Here is a 23,295-nt window from a genome sequence, read left to right on the forward strand (position 1 = left end):
GGTGGAGCATTACTGCTTTCGCCATGGTGCTCTGCTTGATTCATATCTACAAAAAGCTTTTTTGGATATTACTTTTGGGAGTATTTCACGTTCAATGGACACAAAACGGGAAAGGTGAAAGAGAAAGGAAGGAAGAGGAAAAAGAGGAGGATAAATAAAGTAATATGGTTTATCATCGTACCAGAACCAGGACAAAAGGACGTGTTGAACGCCAAGGGAATTCATTCAACCACAGCTGTGTTGGGTGAAGCTGGGTGGAGTTAGGTTAAAGCTCTGGACTAAACCAGATCAGTATATTTGAGTGATCTGATATTTCCTGATATTTGGAGAATAATGCTCGGGGCAATCAAGAATCACACATGTTTATAATACAGCACAGAAAAAGGAGATTACGTGTTGTAAAGGTTTAGAGATAGCTGACCCGTACTACATTTTCTGAGGTTTCCAGTTCTACCGGGTCTACCTCCGCCCTGCATTTCTCTGTACGTTTCTCAAGGGTCTTCACTTTCTTTTCATTCCATCCTTGCATTGTTCTCACCTCCAGTCCTCTGGGTTGCACTAAGGTGAAGCCAGCTTCTCACATCACACTAAAGGCATTGTATCCTCCACCGGTCCACTGCAGGCACCCACGTCTGCTGCATGCAAGTCACACTGGGCTCCTAGGTTTTCATTGTTTGGAGATATGAGACCAAATTTTGCTCTAAAAAACTAGTTTCTGTGCTGCCACAGAGAACACAGATAGTGTTGTATTAAATATATCTGCAGGGATGAAAATGTTTTTTTCCTGCAAAATGTCAGTTTTAATCAGATTTCAAGGTATATTTATCTGTAATCTATAGTCTTCTGACCTCTTAACTGGCACGTTTCCTTCTTGAAATTACGCTTTAAAGGTTATTTTGGTTGAACTCATGACTGCCTTCAGTTGTTCTGCTTGGTGTCATGTTGCATTGCCCTTCTTGTTTGCAGAGGGGCTGGATTCCCCAGTGGCTCCTCCCCACCAAATACTGCCAAGGCCCTGCAGGACTCACCTGTGGAAGCTGGTGCAGCAACAACAGTCACTTTCACCACCAAGACGCAGCTCAGCTCAGCCTAGCCGAGCAAAGACAGACTCGCTGAAGCACATGTAAGTACTACTTTGAATTTGGTAAGTTTTTACATCAGATTTAACTCTCCACATGGAAACTTTTCTCAAAGGAGAGACCCCTCTGATCTAGATTTAATGCATTATATTCAGCATTATCTGACTTTTTGTAAGCTTTTTCTATGTCTGTTGTTTAAAGGGAATGCAGATCTGAAACGGTGAAAAATCAATAGTTACAACTCACATATACACAAGCATAATAATGCTACATCTCTCATGAGAGCAGTCGTAAGTCAATTAAGTGTGTAAACAAGCTCATTAGAAAATCATCACACCTTGCAAATATTAAATCATAGTAATAACCATTAACAGTGGGAAAAGGGATGATGATATGCAGATGTTAACACATATTTAAAATAGTTTATAATAGGGATATTCTCATGATTTTACTTGACTTTATATTCATTTTTTTACCATGGCGCTCAGAACATGAAACTAGTCAGAAATTTCTATACATTTCTAATTACAGTGAATGCCCCGTTAGGCCTAAACTTTGCATTTGATGTGTTTTTATTATTGGATCAATTCAATGATTCCACAAACTTTGATAAAAAAAAAAGATTTTATAGTAGTTTTTCTTTAAACAAATCCTGGACAAAATATACCTTAATACACACACACACACACACAGGCCCTTTCTAATATTAAGTCAAATGTCCCTAGGAAGTTGTGCAGAAAACTCAGAATTTGTAGCCATTTTGTAGCTTCTGGCATGCTTGTGGCTGGATATTTGATCACTGTTCTTGGCAGAACTGGAATAGTTCATTTAAACAGTTCCTGACACACAGTTCCTGACACAGGACCACCTTTTCAACAGATTGGTGAGAAGATGTGACCGTTTCAGGGGGTTAATGTCACTTTACATTAAACCAAAACCTGTTTGGATGTGTGTTTGATTGTCCTTTTAGAAACCTGTCCAACCTTCCACCATCGAGCTATTGATCTTTGGTAAAACTGAAAAATGTGGAGGTAGATCTTCTATTCTATCCATTTTGTGCAATGTACCAGTATGCCTGGCAGCAAAACAGACCCTCATCATGATACTTCCACCGACATATTAAACAGTTGGTAAAGTCTTCTAAAGGTCTTAAAGCCTCAACTTGACTCCGACAAACATTATTTTCTTCGTAGTGAAACCACTTTCTTCCCTCTTGGCCAAAACCCTGTCAGTTGATGTTAAATTGGCTTCTTTGTGTCCCTGACCAAAATGCTATTAAGAATGTGTGCACTTAAAACCAGGTCGTTGCAAGAAAAAACAAGAAATGTAATTGATTTCTACCAGTTCTGCTAACAAGGTCACTCAAATATCCACTTACAATTTTGATAAAAGCTTGTGTGGGGCTATAAAAAACATGTGGTTTTTATTTGATCTTCTAAGGGGATTTTATCCAAATAAAGTTTATATTTCAGCCTGAATGTATAATTTTAACCCTGTGTGGACATGAGGAAATACACATCTAAATCAAAGTTGAGGACCCAAGTCTTGGTTACCTTAAGTTTTAAGAAGAGTTTAAATGCCCACCAAACTCCAAGAGTGCATCAATGATCCGGAACCTCTTTGCCATTTCTGGACCTGGAGGACCACAATTGGTGGAACAATAAAGTCTTCTCTCTACCAGACAACTTCAGGAGAGGAACCTTGAGGGTCCTTGCACTCTAACCTTGCGCTCAAGGAGACCCCAGTTATGCATTGCGACAATGATCCAAAGCAAACGAGTCAATTACTGGATGGCCAGAAAAGGGAAATTAAAGTTCTACAGTGGCCTAGTCTGGACTTAAATCTAATTAAACTGCTGCCACATTACGTTACAGGTTAATCATTATTGAAAAAAACGTTTATGTAACTGTATTAAAACAACTCTGCATTGAAGAGGTGGGGGAAATCAGATAGCAGAGAAGAACTCAGTTTGGTCACAGTCCACCTCCAAGGTGACGTAAAAAACTCATCACCAGTAATATCAAACCTCTGAAGGCAGGTTTGGCACAACCTGTTATTAGGTTTAGGGGGCAATTACTTTTTTTTTTAGAAGTTGGTTCTGATCAGTGTTTTCCCTTGAGACATGTAGTTCTTGTTCGTACTGCTTTGTGTGTTTTTTACTCAGGCTTTTACATGTTTGAACAGAACATTTATTTCACAATCTGAAACATGCAAGAGTTACAAAAGGCAAATACAGATTTTTAAGCCCGCTATGTTTTATCTCTCTTTGGAAGATGAGACTTGAGTGACAGGGAATGGGCCAGTGTTGTAGTCATTGAAAAGAAATAGTATACAGTTCAACCCAAGGAACAATGGCCAGTGGTTCTTTGTAGAATGTGCAGCTGCCACGTCAGCACTGGTATAGACAGCTGTTAGAGATGGCCTGTTTTTTGTTAGAGAGTCAAATACTGGGTAAAACTGAGGAAAGGGCAGACAATGAAAAGGTTAGAAGCTTCTTGAAAGTTTGCCTGGCTTTTCTAAACGCAAAGAAACTCACATGTAGGGTGAAATATATGTTTATTTTACAAAACCTGTGCAGATCAGCATGGATGAGCTCCGTAATTAAGGCTAAAAGTGATCTAAACCTTCTGCAGAGACCACGATGGCCTCCACCTTGTCCGTGCGTAGCGTCTCAGCACGTCAACCCTCCTTCTCCAGCGTCACCCTGAGGGACAGCGGGCGAAGCCTCCGTTCCAAGGCCGCCAACAACATGCTCTCCATGTCCCGCTCGGTCTCCATGGGAAACGGCCTCAACATGGTGGGCTCCGGCTTTTCCCTCAATGGTCTCGGGACCAGCGAGAAGGAGACCATGCAGGGCCTGAACGACAGGCTGGCCAACTACCTGGACAAAGTACGGTCACTGGAGAGGTCCAACACCGAGCTGGAGGTGAAGATCAAGCAGCTCATGATGGACAAAACTCCCAAAGGGCACGACATTGAGGGGATGATGGCACAGGCACACGCCATCGGGCAGGAGGTAGGCGATTCAGAGTCAATGCTTTCTTTTATTCTGCGTGAGACAAGTTTCTCACACGCAAACAGTGTTGCATTTAGATCATGTTTTCTTGTACAGGTGAGAAAGAGGACACTGGAGAACGCCCGGATCATGCTGGAGATTGATAATGCCAAGCTGGCAGCCGACGATTTCAGGGTCAAGTGAGTGTCATGCAGAGACTTTTCTCCCCGTCTACCTTCCTGAGAGGGTTCACATGGGAGTGTCAGACAACAAAGCATGAGAATAAATGACCTTTCTGTCAGGGCTGTGAAATAAGAGCTCCCTTCTCACGGTGCTCAGGCACTGAGCAACCAATAGGAACCGGCTGTGGTTGGTTGTGATAGATTGTGCTGGTCAGGGGGATATTATCCGTCTTCGAAGAGTCCGCCGCTAGCAAAGAGGGTAGAGTCAAAAACCAGCCACTGGGTTTTCGCGATGTGTTGATGGTATGTTCTTTGGTTTGCATATGAAGGAGAGATCCACTGGCTGACAGTGATAAAGTCTGCTGGCACCAACGTTTGAGTAAACCTTACAAACAGTTCCTTACATAAGTCTGTTTGACACTTATGCTAACGTTTAGATTTATTAAAAGAAGTTGTCTGTCTGACAGCTGAACCTAAGTACATGAGCACTTTTTTCCCATCATCTGATTATAATTAAACCTAAGCTAGTTTAACCTTAGACGCCAGTGCTGGTTTACAGAAAAATACTTTATTGTGGCAAAAACTGTTCACTGATCCGTTGTCTGGACCCATTTACCCTTGCGGGGTCCCTGATGGGTTGGTGCTTATCTCCAGAGGTCATTAGAGAAGAGGCAGGTTGAACTGTGGACAGATCACCAATCCACCATAGGACAGCGCAGATAAACAACCATGCTCACACACACTAACTCACTCCTAAGGCCTGTTTGGGGAGTACAATTTAATCCATATGCCATTTTTTTTTCATTGTACGGCATATATGCAACGACATTAAAGCAACGTTCAATGTTTTGGACTGTGGAAGGAAGCCCTGATGCACGGGGAGAACAGGCAGAAAGACCTTAGGCCAAGCTGGTGAAGATTCTCAGTCATCCAGGTCATGGTCATTCCAAAAAAGTTAAAAAACAAAACAACTGGACTCTTTTCTGACGTTTGAAGACGTTTCGCTTCACATCCAGAAAGCTTTCTCAATTCAAAATGTCTGGAGTAGTGTGGAGTTCCAAGCTTTGTAGTATTGCCCAACAAAGGCCTTGTAATGGCTTAGATAACATGCAAATTAAACCAAAACAGGTCCACCCCGTTAGTAATGGGGAGTCGTTATGGTCATTGTTGGCCTGCAACAATTAAACCAAAACTGCAAATTTAAACAAAACATTGTTGCTGGCCAACAGTGACCATAACGACTCCCCATTACTAAGGGGTGGACCTGTTTTGGTTCAATTTGCGAAACATCTTCAAACTTCGGAAAAAAGTCCAGTTGTTTTGTTTTTTTAACTTTTTTGGAATGACCTTAGGCCAACATTCAAATGTGTTAAATTCTCACTGCTGGGCAATGGTTTCATCCCCTGAGCCACTCTGCAGTCCTACTGTTCATGAGGTAATTACAAAAACTCTAAAATTTAGCACCTTCTGGGATCACCTTTGGCAGCAATATCTCAGAACAGTGATTTTTTTTTATGAATTCCTTTATCAGTTTATTACAACCTTGCTTCAGTTCCTTGAGGTTTGCAGTTTCTCTAAGGTCCCACCACAGAATCTGAATTAGGTTAAGATCTGGATTAGCAACCCTTGCTTTCCCCCCCATCTGGGAGTAGATTTGTATTTGTGTTCAGGATCTTTGTCTTCCTGATTAAATTTATTCAAGACTCACATTTGAAGCAAGCTGACGGGCAGATGTTCACGTTCAATTTAGTGATCTTGAGGCCAAATCATCACTCCTCCACCACCTCTCCAGGACGGTGCTTGACTGCTGTCATGAGAAGCTTGGGCTGGTACAATGTTTCCTTTTTTCCCTAAGCATGACCATGTTGTGCAATATAGTTATATTATATGTTATATTATGTTAACACACACCTGTATGTCACAAACCAGCAAACTCCCTAAACTCCTGCTTCCACAGAAGTAGTCAGAATTGCGTGTCATCAGTTGATCAAGCATATTTGGTTCAACTTTTTCCCCCCCATAACTTTCCAACTGTTTGCTTGAGACTTCCTTTTCTATCTCCCTGTTCCTTTGCTTAAAGATGGGAGGCAGAGGCCTCGTTGTGCCAGTCGGTGGAGAGGGACTGTCACGCTCTAAGGAGAGCAAAGTCAGACCATGACCAGATCATCGCCACCCTGAGAGGAGACCTGGACAGCCTGAAGGAGGAGCTCTACTTCCTCAAGAAGAACCACGACGAGGTGAGAAAGAGTCAGAGGTCTGAGCAGAGGCAGACCCAGACTTGAGACGCATTCACTCTTACAATACAAAAAAATAATTAATAAAAATTAGATGAGGTGTGTTTGGCTCCCTGAGCTGCGCAGAACGCTCCTGCACCTCTATCCAATTGCAGCGAGCTGATATTAAACTAAGCCAGCCGATGTTTACTTTCATACCAGGTTTACTAGTGTCTGAAATGTGATAATTGTGCAGTGTGACCACAGACACACCCTTTATCATCAAACAGGAGTTTAGTCAGTCAGGTGGGGTGTCCAGGATGTCACTTCAGACTTCAGATAGTTTACACAGTGCGCTGCAGCCATTAAAAAATGGTGTTCATCTGTTGCAAAGTTTTACAATAAAACAAAAGCCACACCTGATCGGGAAAGGTCTGAGCTTGTGATTTAAATTTTTGGGTTACTGTTATTTTCTTTCAAAGGAGTGTAACTCAGAAAAAAAACACTGGCACATGAACTTTCTTTCGGTGACAAAGCAGGGTCGCACATGGGGAACCAGGCATACGACTCATCAAGATAAATAATTAAGACAAGATTTCTGTCAATTTTATTTGATTTATTATTTTGGAAAATGTATACAATTGGGAAGGAGTTGACAAAGCGCCAATGTTTTTTTTTCTATCACTCCCCATTGCAGGGCAACAGCGTGCTATAATAAGAGAGCAAACAGGCAGAGAAGTACAGATGTACAGTTCTAATGACATTCTGCGTTGAATTCACGTTTTGATAGTCATGCAAGTTATTTGATAAACATTTTCAGAGATTAAAGTTATAGTGGACAAGTTTTTCCCAGAAATGTAGGTAAGAAACACCCAAGTCACTTTTGGTGTTATTTCTTTCTTCTGAGAACTTCCTCTTCTTCTCATAAACTTGTAAGACAGTTTGCTTATTGCAACTGTCAGCCTAATTGTTACTTTTAAATACATAAATTATGATTATAACCAGTGCCATGACTACACTTTTTTAATGATAATTTATGTATTTAGAAGTAACAATTCGGACGCTCTGGGGGCACAAGGGTTGCACAAGCGGACTGTACGGTGGCCTCAGCCCTTGGCATGGCTGACCCAGGCGTGGCTGACCCAGGTTCAATTCCAGCCCTAGCAAGCCATAGTTTTATCATGTAAAATTTACAGGTGGTTCTGGAAACTAGTTTACATTTTTACTGTAAAATGTACAGGTGGGTTTGGTAACCTTGATTACATTTATGCTGTATTTCGTACTGAAAAATTCTGGTAACCACAGCTAGCAAAGTTTTTCAGTAGAAACAACTGATTTTTTTATTTCCTTTTTACAGTGTACAGTTTATCTGCAAAAAAAATTGATTGATGGGTTACACTTTAATATGCCGTCAGTCCAGATATACTCCTGTTGTGTCTGGAAATTTGACCTTTGAGCACAAATCTTTTGTGAAAAAGTGTAACAAGCTAGATGGTTGCAGAGTCAGTAGTAAATATACAGATAGCAACAGAACTTCTTAGAATGAATGCTTATTTGTCTAAAGTTTCACTAAATTCACTTTCTTGATCTCTTCCTGAAATAGGAAGAGACTTGTTATTAAAAAAAAAGTCTTCCAAACTGCATATCTCATCCATTTTCACAGCCCTACAGCCCTTCTGGTTACAAACTGTCTAGAAAAATGCACTTTGTTGAAACTTAAACATACATGAGTATTGCAGATTCTTTTTCTTCCTTTTCTCATTTTTTGATGTACACTTTAAAGATTTAGAGGAAAGCTTGCGAACATATCCTGGCAACAGACTCTCTGCCGCTGAGAGAGTCTGTAGCATCACTTGGGCCAAAGCTGAGAGGTCGGTTATTATCTGTCTTTGTCTGGAATCAAGGCTCCATTGTTTAGGTGATAGTCATGCATGCCCATCTATAACTGCACCACTGTCATCACAGCAAAGTGAACACGGTCAGCTGAAAAGAACGGTACCGAAGAGCTATAATGCCAGCTGTTGTCATTGCAGGAGATGAGCGCCCTGAAGGCACGTCTGGCCAATGAGCAGATTAGCGTGGAGGTAGATGCTGCTCAAGGGCCCGACCTGGGGGCCATCATGGCCGAGCTGAGAGTCCAGTATGAGGGCATCGCCCGCAAGAACAAGGAGGATGCGGAAGCCTGGTACCAGAAGAAGGTTGGCACGAATTGTTCTTATTTCCACGGTGATTGTTGCTGGCCGCACACTTTTTCAGAGGCTGTTTTTGTGCCGATACGTGTCCGCAGTTAGAGGCCGTTCAGTCTGAGGTCAAAGAAAGCAACGAGGCGCTCCGCTGTGCCCAGGGAGAGCTCAGCGAGAGGAGGCGCTTCCTGCAGGCTCTGGAGGTCGAACTGGACAATCTACGGAAACAGGTGATCCACAGAAATCAGCGACATTCATGATTAAAGCCCAGGGCCGGCCCAAGCCTCCACAGGGATCGGAATTTAATTCTGTGTCCCTCTATTTCTCCCAATAATATGGATTTGCTGGCAAGTGTCAAATGTGGTGAAGTTTTAATTATTGTTTGCTATCAGTCATTAGCACAAACTTTGATTTCAAGCCAAAAAGAAGTGGACATATAAGAGACCAACCCCAATAATTAACGTAATCAAAGTTAAAACTAGATTTTACACAAATACAAACATGTCACCATATCTGGCTACTTAGCCGGACCGTTAAAGGTCACTAGCAAGCTAATTTCCTATTAGCAGCCACACAAATCTCGTTCCTAAACATCATAATATTGCAACATTGTTTTGCACGGCGGGAACCTTATATTTGGGGTGCAGCGTGACCAACCGCGGCAACTAAGAGGCCTCAACGATCAATACTTTTTTTTCTGCATGTATAGGGAATAATTTTTACATGATCAAATATATATTATCGTAAAAAATTCACATTTTATCATGAAATTGTGGGTTTTTATTACTTTAATCACATAGAAATCAGTTTACATAATACACTTCTATTCTTAATGACTCTTTGGGGTCACCGTGGCCTTGGGGTCCTAACTGTTCTAGTTAAACTGTTCTACCGCTTTTAATGTTCTTCTTTGTTTCTACATTCTATCCCTACATGCTTTTATTCTATTTTCTAACTACATTTTATTCCTACTTGCTTTTATTTTGCTATATTTTAATCATGTAAAGCACTTTGCATTGTCTTTGCACTGAGTTGTGCTATATAAATAAATTTGCCTTGCCTTGCCTTGCCTTGCCTTGCCTAAGCAGCAGCTTAGTTTGCTTTGACCTGGGTCGGCCCTATTAAGGCTACAGACCAAATCTAGTTGTTTCCTATTACTTCCAGTGCAGCTGGAGTCGTCACTTCACCATATAATGGTCTGAATCAGGACAGAAAGTTAAACCAAAGTCCAAAGGAAAACAAAAAAAACTAAAGGAAGTCTGAGGCACTGTTAATCAAGGTCGCTTAAAGAGTTTACCAGACAGTCTAGCTCGTTGCAAAGAAGAAATGCAAAGATACGAGCTGTGAATACTCGCCTATCTCTCCACGCATTACCCATCACAGTGAGAGTGGGGTTGTTAAAATAAGAATCGTTAAACATCTTGTCTCTCATTGGAGCCCACCTGCCCCTCCTTCTTTTCAGAGCTCATCCACGTCCTCACCTTGTCCTCCGAGGTGCAGACATGTCGGGACAGTCAATGGAAAACAGCTGCTTACTCTTTATGTGCGAAGAGCTATAACTGTATAGATACACAAAAGTGTTGAGCGGTTGCACTGGACTCCTGTAATCAATCAGTACGTCCGGACGCTGACAGATACCGTGTGCAGCGGGGGTGCGTAAAGCTCCGAAATGTTTGCGCAGTGTGATACCGAGCCCACCACGTTGAATGGGTTGATATTATTACGCTGACAGTCCCTCATATGTCAGGCTAAGTGGTGAGGGGGGAGTGAATGGAAGAGCTCAGACAGGCTGGTTTTCAAAGCAGCACTAAAAAACGGTGAGCTCATTGCCGGACCGCCGCGATGAGCCAAAAAGCTTCAACCTTTTATCCTCGTAGGGGTTCGGCTTTTGTGTCGCTATTCGTGTTGCTACACGAGCGGGACACTATTCAGGAAGTTGACATCAATGGTAATTAAAGATGCTCAATCCTTCTTAAAGGCAGCTTATCGTAAAGCTTTGACTGTTATATTGTCCCAAGGTTCATAAGGTTTGTGTTGTTTAAATCAGCACCAAAGCGCAGATAAGAGCTGGGAAGCCACATGTCGTATATTGAATTTATTTAAATAAGTAAAATGAAGGCTTATAAGATGCCAGGGATGACAGGAAACAGGAACAAGGCAAGGATGAGACCAGTATAGGATAGTGTGACGGAGAACCTGAAACTGAGTGTTGCCAGACTGACTGAACATATACAGGAGGCGACGGGAGAACATCAGGGGAGGGGGGGGCAAAGTAACAGGTGAGAGGAGAACAGGCAATTAAGCTGCAGGAGAAGGAGGGCAATGAACTGGCAGGGCCATCAGAAGAAGAGAATCTAACAGGGAAACATGACGAATGACCAGACGTCGGGGAATAGCCTAACTAACCTAAAGACGGGCAGGCAGAAAAATAGAAATAAAACAAAAGGTGAATAAACTACTAACATCTACAAGACCAAAAAAAAAACTAACTAGTGACAGAAACAAGAATCAATAGATAAGCAATGCTAAATGGGTGCAAACACAGACTGCAGGATCACCAGCTACAAGAAGTAAAAACAAAACAAACAAAAAAAACTAGGGGTCCTGATAGTTTTAGTTTTTTTCATCTTAAATAAAAAAATAATAATTCATGAGCCTCTCAAAAACCAAATTGAATGTTTTCCCCCCATCTGTTCTCCATCAGCATAGACACAACAGCAACTCATTGATGGCACTTGCAAATAACCAACAGAAAAGTTGTTTGGGGCACATAATGACAAAGGATTTTTGATATTAATTACCAGTGGCACCCCCAGGTCAGTCAGTCTTGGGCAGAGAGCTGGGTCTTCTCATCAGAGGCATCCATACATTGTATTAAAATATTGTATCGTCGTCTAATCGTGTTATATTTTTGGGCCATCAGGTCAGCGTGCTGGAGGGAAACCTGGGAGAGACCGGGCAGAAGTACAGCGTGGAGATGGACCGCCTTCAGGCCACCCTGACGCAGCTGGAGGATGAGCTGTCTCAGCTGCGTCTGGACATGCAGCGCAACAAAACTGACTACGAGCAGCTGCTGCGCATCAAGCAAAACCTGGAGATGGAGATCGCCACCTACAGGCGGCTGCTGGAAGGAGAGGAAATGTAAATGAGGACGGGGTCTAGAAAGAGTAACATCAAAACCAAATGCTCTAATGTGGGATGTACCCATCAGGATGTTTTTGTCCCCAGAGTCCCTGACAGATCCTTCCTTAAACAATCAGAGGCGTTACATTGCAGTATCAGTACTCATAATATACAGTATATAGTAAATATATGTATAGTATCAGTACCATATGACCCATTCAGAAGTGTGATTGTGTCCCACTTCCCTTGCTCCTAAAGACCCCACAAGGTCTCTTCACAACTTTGGCCGAAATGATAGAACTGATCAATGCTTTAAGATATGAAGGAAATACAAAAAAAAAAAAAGGATAACGATGTCGTTTTCCCACATATAATTACAGCAGAAGCCATTTTTGTTTGTCATTGGATCACAAACACAATGTGCTTTATTTCCACTTATTTTTCATATACAAAATTGAGAAAAAATACATTCATTCACTTTTTTTGAAATTAATTAATAAATGTTTTAGAAAAAATAAAAATTTAAATAAAATAGCTAAGATATAACATTTTGTGTACATTACAAAAGTCAAGGCCCTGATATTTCTTTTTTTTTTTTTTTTACGTGGCTGTGCAAAATGCATTCTCGGCTCACTGGGTAGCACTAAATGTAAGGCAGACATTCAATCACAGACAATCAGCCAACAACAAGTGTTGGGAATTGCATTTAATCAGGGACTCAGAGATGGTTCACTTAAAATATGCCATCATCAAGACTAAAACTCTTTACATTTCTCTTTAGTTATACTTGTAAAAACAGACCCTTTATTCCTAAAAGCCATTCTTGGCCTCGTCTTTAAATTTGCCAATAACATTATTTTTTTATAATCAGCTAAACGAGCCAATTTTGAAATGCCCTCTTATTAATGTTGTAAATAAAGTGACTACAAACTGTTATATTTTAGTTGAACTTAGCAAAACAAATGATAACATGAGCAGAATAGAAAAAAATAATAATTCTTTGTTTTTCCCTTTAGAGGAAAACTATCCTGCTTATGCTCAAACTTATAACCAGAATTTTAATTTAGTAAAACATAGATATGATGCTTAATAAAAAAAAATAGATTACTATTAACATTTCAAATCTATGATTTATAGTGGATTCTTTTTATCTTGTTTGATATTGTTTAGGTGTTATTCATTAATGCTTGTGTAACTCTGTTTTACAGGGTAAAGGAACCAACTCCACCACCTAAAAGTAAGTTCATATTATTAAACACAGTTGACTATATATATATATATATATATATATATATATATATATATATATATATATATATATATATATATATATATATATATATATATATATATATATATATGAGACATTTAATCTGTATCTTCTTCACATAATCAACTGAAATTCCAGCAGGATGTGAGAATAAAATAAAAAAGGCATCTCTTACAGAAAGGATCTGATCCTTTAAGGGGCTTTTGTGTTCACCTGTTCCACCACAAAAGAGAAAAGATGTTTCTCTTTTGTCATCCCTGTTGCAGTCATGTTGGCCCACATAATCCAATCATTAGATTTCAGCGCAGCCTCATGGCCTCGATACCACACAGCAGACTGTATTCCCTTACAGTCAATGATCTGCTTCAGTGTTGTTTCTGCTGGCATTACGTAAGTGGGACTCATCCTGCTCGGTTCCCTCTGTTGCAGAAGACCCCGAGGTGCGGACCAGGAAGATCGTAAAAGTCGTCACGCAGACGATGATCAACGGCAAGGTGGTCAACGAGTGCAGTGAGGTGGAGCAGATCGAGGACAGCAAGAAATGAGGCAGAAAAAAAAAGCACCGCCCTGTGTTTTGTAAACCAGAGTACCTGCCGATTGCGCAACAGTTCCAGTTGTTAGCGGATGCTTTTCTGAAAACTCTGGAAAGGGAACCGGATATTAAAAGCTAGGCTGAAGGTTTTCATGTAGAGTTAATTTCATGTCAGTTCTCAGCATTTCCTTAATCTGCTCATTTCTAATTTTTGTTCAACTTTTACATGATCAGTTCATCAGTTATTGGTTGTAGCGCTGATCTTCTCCACCAGTTGGCCTTGAACAAGCATTCTTCTCCTGAAACTAAACAATTAACGCTCAGCTGTCAACGTAACTTGGATTTCAGGGGCTAAGATCTGAGTTTAGGAGTAAAATCAAAGAGTTGTTTTTACCAGAATGAGCTCTTCTGCAAATATCTGAACCTTTACCGCAAAGGACTTTAAATACAGATGTTTATTTTCCTGTTTATCCAGAAATATCTATACATACTTTCACTTAAACAGAATCAGTGTGAACTTTGTTTTATTTTTAAATATTACAAAAGAACTGCCAGAATGAGCATCTCTCTGCCATGTATGTGTTTATATATTAAATAAATACATTTACTTTCACTAGCGTCTAAATCTCCATAATTGTTTCCAGTTTTGTTACAAAGGCTTGTGATTTGGGTCAAAAACTATTTTGACATGTATTTGGATGACTGTCATAATAATATTTGGCTTCTAATGGAGACATAATCCAACATGCAACTTCTGTGATTTTAAAATCAACAGGAGGGATGCAATAGTTTAAATTTACTCATTTTTTTCTTTACTCACAAGTGCTTCAATTTATGCATAAAGGCTCAACTACATACATCTTCACTAAGATTTGAATAAATTACCCTGAGCAAACTGGACATCAGTGTTCCATCTTTTATAGCAATCAACTATATTCTGGCATAATTGAAAACGGTTAATTTATATTGAGTTCTGGTTCTGAAGCATAATCCACAAATTTCCATGAGGAGAGAGATTTGGCCTTCTGGAAGGACATTCTAGAAACTTAATGTTTGTCTTTATCCGTCCTCAAGCCAGTTTTGATTTATGTTTGTGGGTCCTAGTTTTGTTAAAACACCTGGGGGTGTCCCAAGTTTCAACCATCTAAACCCAAGTGGATCTCTTGGAGTGAAAAAAAGATGTAAGAATAATCAGGAAAAGTTCAGGAAAAAGCAATGGTCATTAACTAGAAGCTTCTGGAAGACTCGTTTCACTGTTCACAGTGAATCCAGGTAACATCAACAACACACAAGCTGCTATTTGTAGCTGCGGACACAGACAAGCCTAAAATGACAAAAGTTTGAGCTTCAATGACAAGAATGTTTACAGGACTCAAGGTTAGCTTCCAAACCAAGGGTGCACCACCTGGAAAGTGAGATGGCTGTAGCATCATGGAACGGGTGTACAAACTGGATGAGTTAATGACGGACTACCTTTAAAATCATCCAGCTTAACATCAAATCAACAACTCTGGTTGGAAAGTGGACACAACAGGACAATGACCCCAAACACACACACGGGCACGTTTTTCAATTGCAGCAGCATCAGACCTTCTGGAAATGTGTGGACTCCTTATAAGTGACTAAATATTTGCCTTTATAGTCCCACAGAGGGGAAATTTGTCTCCACGTTTTACCCACCTCTTAGGGAGTGGTCGGCTGCTGACACTAAAGATCTTGCTCAAGGACCCATGGTGGCAGCCTGCAGGGATCAAACCAAGTTCTTGCAGCCTCCTCAGAACATAATCGCAGCAATAAAATAAGATCTGCTATTTCTGGTTGGAAGGGAGGTTAAATATACAGCCAGATTTGTGCCATAAATCTGTTATTGATGTACAACTGGCCAAGGGACATTTAACCAAACGTTAATGGAGGTGCATGTGTGTATTTGAGTTACTAGTTGAGGAAACAACACAATAATTCAAATCTGGTGCACCTATTTCTTTTTTTTTTAAATGATTGAAATTGTTCATTGTATAATTGTTCCACATCATAGAATAAAAATGGTTAAAATCAATCACTAAAATCCCCAAATCAATCTGAAATTCATGCAGATGATTAGAGGATGAACGTTTTTAACTGGAACTCTAAGGTCACAGACATTTAAATTATTCTTTATTTAGTCACAAATGAATCATAATAGGGCGCCGCACTATAGGAACACAGTGCAAAATGTGTCTCGTGGAAGGATTTGAGCTCAAACTGAAACTCTGACTGATACCGGCAGGACAAAGGAGGAGGGTGTCAGAACCAGAGAAACATGATTCAGCACCAGGAGGGCACAAACACCAGCAGTTTCACATTACAACCTGGTGGGAAGAGTTTTCGTGGACACGCTCACAGCGTAAAAAGGTTTCCATGCATTTTAGAGTCCGACAGATTTAAACACCAATCCGGAGCTGGAGGTGAATATTATGACTGAGGGTCACAGTGTGATGCTGTGGAAGCAACACATAGAAACAGAGCACAGCCTCCATTCAAAATTACACCAGACGTTTCTGTTCTTCACCTGGAACGCGTCCCATGAAACCTGATCGTATTCCAGGGTGACAATTTGCTTTCACACCAGTCATTTGGGGATTTCAGACACTAATCACTGAAACTTTCGGCAAATGTTTCTCTGAGGCGTTACCGTGTTCTTTGTGAAGGATTGAAACAAAAACCACTGTGTCGTAGAGTTGAACTTTAACAAACAATCATTAGGCAATAGAGAGGGTACAACCAGGACCCTCCTGCTCCAAGGCAACAATGCTAACCACTGCTACGCCATGTGGCCTCTGGCATATTTATGCCTCATAGTTTCCCAATTGAAAGTCCCAAAATAATTTGAGCCACCTATGCAAATAACTATGGTAAAGATTTGGAAAATTCCTGGTTTGCATGTATTTTGTAGGGATTATAAGTGAGAAGTGTGTTGTTTTGTTATCAAATATGCATGCGGAAGTGAATCATAAATGCTTCAGTGAATTTAATACTTCTTCATGGTGTCCTTGAATAATTTATTTCATTTTTAACGTCTATATGGAGGCAAAACAGCCAGTTGGAAAACAGTTTCTTAGTAGCGGCAAACACTGCCCCCGTGTGGATGCAAAAAGTAATACATGACCAAACTTGGAGCAAGTAGATCAGCAGAAGCAGAAACGAAATAAAAATAATTTGATTTGTTTTTATAACTGTGCTCACCCTTTCACAACATCATGAACTTTAATTGTGAATTATATCATTTAAACTATTATGTTTTATTACGGACCATATTGAAGAAACTGTAAATTTTATTCTCTAAAATATGAAAAACAAACAAAACAAGTAAATCTAAATCATCTGTTTTGGTTTAGATGAAGAATTTATTAAGTTTATTTATTTATTTTATAAATTACATTTTTCATATTTAGTTTTTCAGATTCAAATCTTTTTAAAATTTCTGATTTTCTGCTTTATTTAAATTTTTTATATATTTTTTTTTTTACTTTGAAATTCACTTAATTTGATCAGATTAAAATATTTTGCCCTAATCTGTCTTGGGGTGCAGTAACACAGTACTAAATCAATAAAGCTGTCATGTGTAAATAAAGATTTCATCTCATACAAATCATCAGAAGTAACTCTGGACGGACTTATGCGTTTGTTTCCCCTCAGTGACCTAAATCACGGATTTTCATCTCCATTCTTCAACTTTGTCTTTGAAAACTTTTCCAGATTGAACTGGATAAAAAGAAACCTTTGCTACTTTCCACTTATAGTCAGTTCATATGCTGTTATAATTTTTTTAACCTAAAGAAAAATTAAATTGTAAGAATTATTGTGCAGTTCAAGTGCAGCAGCCCAGAGGTGATTTGTCTTGTAAATTTCCACAAAATTAAAATTACCACTAAAACGTTGTTTTATTATGATTGTAATAAATCCCAGAAACACTATTCACTGGTATCAGGTTTAAAAAACAATAAAGGATTCATTTAAATAGGAAGATAACATTAATTTAAATCCAAAAACACAGCAAATAACTAATGAGACTAAAATAAGTCAACACAATTGTCTAACAAATTGTTACTATTTGAGATGAAGAAATTAGAAACGCTTTTGTTAGAAGGTAATAACCAAAGTTTATTTTCAATATGAGGATATTTCACAGTTTAATGTAAGCATGGTGCATAGCTAGCTGTCAGCTTGGGTGATCTGAATCATAAGTTTCACTTTTTGCTTTGCCTTTTTCAACTCTTATGTTCATTGCTACTTTAAGAGTTAGGCAATTAAAATATTTTATGTTCAATAAGATATTTGGTATGTTCAAGTTCCTGTGATTTGGTTTATTGCAGTTAAGAAAAAAATTGCAGAAAAAACAAAAAACCCATTTTATCATTAGATGCAACTTATGAATGTGTTTTATAATTTATTCCTTCAATCCATCCATCCATCCATTTTTCCTGCCCGCTTATCCGCGCAGGGTCACGGGTTTAATCCTTGAATAAACAGTACAAAACATAAGTGTCATTCATCTAAAAAAAAAAAAAAAAAGGCCCATACTTTTACCAAGAGTGCAAAAGCGGTCATACTTAGTTGTACTTCCTTCAACTAAACCCCTATGTGCTGACGTCCAGCCATCTGTCTCATATTTCAATGTTTTACATAAATCTCTGATTGTTTTTATTGGCTAAATGAGCATCTGGTGTTTCAGAAAGCATCTTTATTTGCACGAAGAAGACAAACAGTCCAAAAGATGTCTCTCTCCAACAGGTTTTGGTTTGTCGCAGCACTCTTAGTCTTCAGGCACGTTCACTGTATCTGTATCCGCTATCTCCAGCTCACATGCAGCTCTTTGCCTCTAACGTGGCTTGGGAGAGTGATTTAAATCTTGCTCCGGCTTCTTTATAAACCAAACAGAAGTGCTGTTATATTTCAAATCCACTGCTGTCCCTTAAAAAAAAAAAAAAAAAACACACACCCTGGGAAAACGTCTGTGGAGTCCTGTGTTTATTTTCACATAGTGCACAGTTGGCTGTCGGCCTGGGTGAACTGAATCATGCGTTTCAGCTTTTGCTTTGCTCTTTGTCAACTCTTATTTTCAGCGCTACTGTAAGAGTAATTGTTTAGGCAGGAAAAATCCTTGGTGTTTATTTCTCCAAATTTTCTAAAGCACACCATTTACTGGCGCTGGTGGTGGTGTTTCGGGAGAAAATGCATGTATTTACCTTGGTCTTAGCTTTGCTTGGAAACATGATCTTGAATCTGGTTGTGCTGCAGCTTTTAGACAAAGTTGAATACCAGGTCTGGGAAATATCTGCTTTAAAACAAAACACATACGAAGCCACACAATGGATTTACGTGTAGCTGGTTTACCCAGAAACGCTGAATTTGTGGCTAAACTATTGAAACATACACTGTAATGTTTTGCCCTGTTGTGGGCTCTGAAACTTTAAGCAGTCAAGTTTGGGGGACAAATTCAATCACATCATGAAGCCCTTATTCTTAGGTTAGAGGCCAAATAGATCAAAATCAACCCATTTTGCAAGACAAAAGCTAAACAATTACCCAAATGTCTCAAAATTCCTCCTTTTACATAAATGACTCCAGTGTCTCTACTTATATTTAACCTATGCCTATTTTTGCAATGGGATTTAAGTTTTCACCAGTTTGTCTCATAGGAGTTTAGACCAGTTGGGAGATAACGAGTAAAGATAGAGAATGACCTTTTTAATTGATCCTGCTGCTGAAGGACTGATTATGTTTGCAGCTGCAGCAAAGCGCTTTGTTCTAGGCTTTATTTCTAAAGTAACTGGTTTGCAGTTTAGCTAAATGCGTCTATTTGTGTCTGATACGATACACACACGCCAGCAGACGTGTTGAAGCTCGGACTTGTTGAAAGGTGCAGACTTGCTGCTGCGGCGCCTTCAGTCAGATGAAGCTAAACCTGATCGGTGGATTAGTTTCCATCTGTTGCCAAGAGACAAAGAATTAAGATGATGATAAGTAGTTTGGTTTTAAAATGACCAAGGAAAACCATACAGATTTGCTCTTTTTAGCCCATAGAGGGGCTAAGAAGCTTCTTAAAAAAGATTAACAGCCCAGCTGAGAGCAGATCACGTATAAATTTAGGTTTCATGATCTGTAGCAATTCATTAATGCGTCACATCCTTGTCCTTCGCTTCTTCACATTCTCAACCTACAGCAGATTACTACCAATTAAAAACAGTTAAATACACAACTAATGGGCTCTCAGTGACTTAAAAGAAGCGGGGAAATGGAAAAACAAAATCAAATTCAAACTAGACGTCTTTTCTTTTTTCTTTTTTTTACCTCTTATCTATAGCTCTGAAAGTGACGAGTCAGATAAATGTGCTGGGCCACATTGCCACAGGCTACTTTTTTTTTCCCGATCGTTCGTCCAATCTTTAAAAAAAAAAATGGGACTGGTGCAATGATATTGTCTCATTTAAGATGGAAACATTATACGACTGGAATCTGGCCCTTTGGATGCGATGTGATGTAGGAAAGAGCCGGTGAGATTCTCTCAGCCCTGAGGTAAAGACTATCCAAACAATTCACTTATATTGCTTTATTTACGCAGACGTAGACACAGGACAAGAGTGCATTTAAATGTTTTTGTTTTTTGGCGTCCATCTTTTGGAACTTTGATTGCAGCGGAGCGGTTTCCATCCGAGGCTTGTAGTCACACTCTCCGAGCATCTCGCTGGTCTTTACTTGTGTTATAAACTCTTTTGAAGTTCATCATCAGCAGTGAGGTATCATCCACTGCTGTGAAATGTCAGAGACAACTCATGATTCTTTTCCGTTCAGAGCTTGTCTGGAGTCTGAAAGGCAGAACTGACGTTGCTGTTGTTGTTGAGCGTTTTAACCTCACAGGCCCGTGAGCAATCAACCATCTAAAATAGAAAACCCCAGGTCTGAAGACAGCGTCGCCCTTGGGCCTGTGGATCTCCTGCAGAGGATGTTACGTTCTCTCTGATCAGTAAAACCAAACGATGGTCATCTCGTTCTACCGTCACGCTCTGAGGTGATTTTCCTGACCCACGCACGGAACCATGCGCAGAACGTAAAAAGCCGTTGGACGGCCGTGATGTGGATGAGCTGTGGAGATCTGCCACGGGGAGGCCTGCAGGAGGAATCCTGAGCTGGAGCGGTAACCCAACATCAAACAGGGCTGACCATCAGACGCGGCATAATTGTCCTGCAGCTCCTTAAGTCTCCAGCAGCCTGATGAGGGAAATTGCAGACAGGTGTGCGGTGTGCAGCAGGCCTGCGACGACGGCCTCCAGCAGGGATTCCACTGTGCAGGGAGAAAAAGACTCACACAGGATGGTAACGTCTCTTTTATCCGCGACAGACGCCGCGCCTCAGACTGGTTTCACTTCAGGTTCACAGACCAACATCACAAACCAGGAAGCAAACTTTTTAACAGAAGTGTCACGGATCACCATCGCTCCACTCTACCGAACTGGATGTTTAGTGCCGGGAGGGAAGGGTGCGGCCGCTCTGACCCAGGACAACCTGGCTGCAGGGGCCGATGGCAGCAGCTGATGACAACACCTCCCAGCTTTGGGGGAAATTCTGAGGGAAAGCCAGGAAGTTACACATTTTACACAGGAGGATCTTGCAGACTGGAAGCTCGGCCTTTCACTCGACCTCATGGCCCCCAACAGAAGACAGCTCTGAGTTGCCTTGCCTTCCTTTTGGAGGCAAACCTTTCCAGCCAAGTCCTCAACGTAACCGCCAGACCTCTGATCCGGGTTGGCCAAGGGCCGAAGATTCCCAGCATCACTGTCAGGCTCGACACCGGCTTTTTTTTTTTTAATGTCCCATTTTAGTTTTTCCATCGAGGCCACATGGCTTTCTTTGTTCCCAACTTCTCCCTGGATTTTATACTCAGAAAAGAACTTTACAAAGCAAAATTGCCTCTCAAGAAAAAAAGTCAAAGTGTCCACGAGCTTCCTCCTTGTTCCTTTCAGTCTCCACTCAGTTCACTTCTAACATTTATCTCCCTGCTTCTATTATTTAATCGTTTAAATTGAGCCATTATCACCCTCATCATCCTTTCAGACACGTTGCACGGCGCGTCTTCAGTTCGGTTAAATAATATATTCACGACATGCAAGCAGGGAGAAAAAAAAAAAAAACGCTGTAAAAGTAGAATATCCCTCATTTATATACGAGAGGATCTGAAATAAACTTGCATGTGGGGGGGAGGATGAGGAGGGGGGGGGGGTGATGAAGATGGCTCATACTGCAATCTTCCACAGAGGTTTTGTTGACTGTTGTGTGGGGAAGAGCTCATCAGCTTGAAGGAGAAAAATGTTAATACAGGGAGACGAGGAGCACTGTAGCGTATCTGCTCATTAGTCAGCCGACGCTGTAATCCTGCAATCAGGGGCCTATTCATTAGCATGGTGGGGTGTGTGTGTGTGTGTGTGTGTGTGGGGGGGGGGGGGGGTACGTTTCATCTGCAACCACTTGAAGCTGCCAGTCACAGACGCATGTTGGGATCACGAAACGGGGGCGGCTTAAAGGCTGAGGGATGCACACGCCTGGAGCGAGATGTGCCTGAATGCTCCCCCAGGCTCTCCTATCTGAGGTGGGGGTACATTTTTTACAGTGTGGTGCTGGCAGGTGGCCCAAAGCGTGTCAGCCTGATAATCATCTCTGCTCAGCAGGAAGACTTCTTTTGTTTCAGGGTTTTTACGAGGAGAGGAGCCGCTCCCCAGCGCAGGTTTCCTCCTGGATTGAACTGATTGAAAAGGGACTGATTTGAAGACGGTTCATTCAGCGCTGAAGCTCCAGCAATAATGGGAGCTCTTTTCATTTTCCTAATAGCATCCAGGCACTCTCACGCACCTGGTCCTGAGACGATTCGGGTGTCTTACCTCTCTGCGCATGAAGGAATCTCTGCAAATTAAGCTCTGACTTTCACAATATTCTATAAAAGAAACAGGAGCTGTTGACAACATTTGATCATATTTGTCATCTTAATTTTAGGGGAAATTTTTTTTTGAGCAAAACACAAAAAAAAGACAGAGATTCAACCATTTACAATGTTTCTAGTGTCTAAATTTGACTTTTTATCCTATTTTATGTTCCAGCTCAGAGTTTATTGAGGAGAGACAATCCAGCCTGCAGCCGACCGTATCGGAGAATTAGCAGAATGTGCATTTTTGGAGAGGGCTGGAGATCATAAAATATCCTCTTTTTCATCCTAAAGTTTGTGTCTAACAAAGGTTTTATAATAAGCAGATGAGTTAATTAGAAAAAATTGACATTACAAGTGGAAAAAGTTATCTGCCACACAATGCACCAAAAATCTTTGTTCTTTAAAAAAAAATAACCTTGAACAATTATTCCAGATAAATGTGGGAAAGCTAAGGATTGCTCCAGATTTCGGCTATCCCATTTGAACTTTGACATTTTACTTTATTTTATTTTTATTAACATTCTAAATGTCAAGGAACACAAGTTTTGTTTCGTGCTATTACCATTAATCTATAAAAAACATAAATAGATTTGAAAACCTCACTTGTTGCTACAGTGGTAATACCCTTGAGGACCCTGGGGGACCAAAGCAGCTATTAAGTTCACTTAAACCTTGCCCTGACTCTTAATTTCTAACCTTTCATTTCCCATGTCATTAATTTACCAAATAAATGATACTTAAACAAATCATAAGCTGATATAG

General features: G+C 40.4%; 1 protein-coding gene across 1 annotated transcript; it reads left to right on the plus strand.

The window, feature by feature from the left end:
- The first annotated feature begins 1,110 nt into the window (after positions 1 to 1,110).
- krt1-c5 (keratin, type 1, gene c5) lies at positions 1,111 to 13,728 on the plus strand. Its single transcript, XM_012878436.3, has 9 exons — positions 1,111 to 1,123; positions 3,713 to 4,095; positions 4,192 to 4,274; positions 6,337 to 6,493; positions 8,503 to 8,667; positions 8,757 to 8,882; positions 11,576 to 11,793; positions 12,984 to 13,012; positions 13,475 to 13,728. The coding sequence occupies exons 2-9, from the start codon at positions 3,721 to 3,723 to the stop codon at positions 13,588 to 13,590; spliced, it is 1,269 nt and encodes a 422-aa protein (XP_012733890.2). The 5' UTR covers positions 1,111 to 1,123; positions 3,713 to 3,720; the 3' UTR covers positions 13,591 to 13,728.
- The last annotated feature ends 9,567 nt before the right edge of the window (positions 13,729 to 23,295 follow it).

The sequence above is a fragment of the Fundulus heteroclitus genome, chromosome 12 (genome assembly GCF_011125445.2).
Source record: "Fundulus heteroclitus isolate FHET01 chromosome 12, MU-UCD_Fhet_4.1, whole genome shotgun sequence".
NCBI classification, from domain to species: Eukaryota; Metazoa; Chordata; class Actinopteri; order Cyprinodontiformes; family Fundulidae; genus Fundulus; species Fundulus heteroclitus.

Excerpts from the sequence above, each read along its gene's own strand:
- krt1-c5 (XM_012878436.3), top strand. The coding sequence starts at position 3,721 with ATGGCCTCCACCTTGTCCGTGCGTAGCGTCTCAGCACGTCAACCCTCC. Across the intron at positions 8,668-8,756 it reads AAGCCTGGTACCAGAAGAAG|TTAGAGGCCGTTCAGTCTGA; the intron begins GTTGGCACGAAT and ends ACGTGTCCGCAG. Across the intron at positions 13,013-13,474 it reads ACCAACTCCACCACCTAAAA|AAGACCCCGAGGTGCGGACC; the intron begins GTAAGTTCATAT and ends CCTCTGTTGCAG.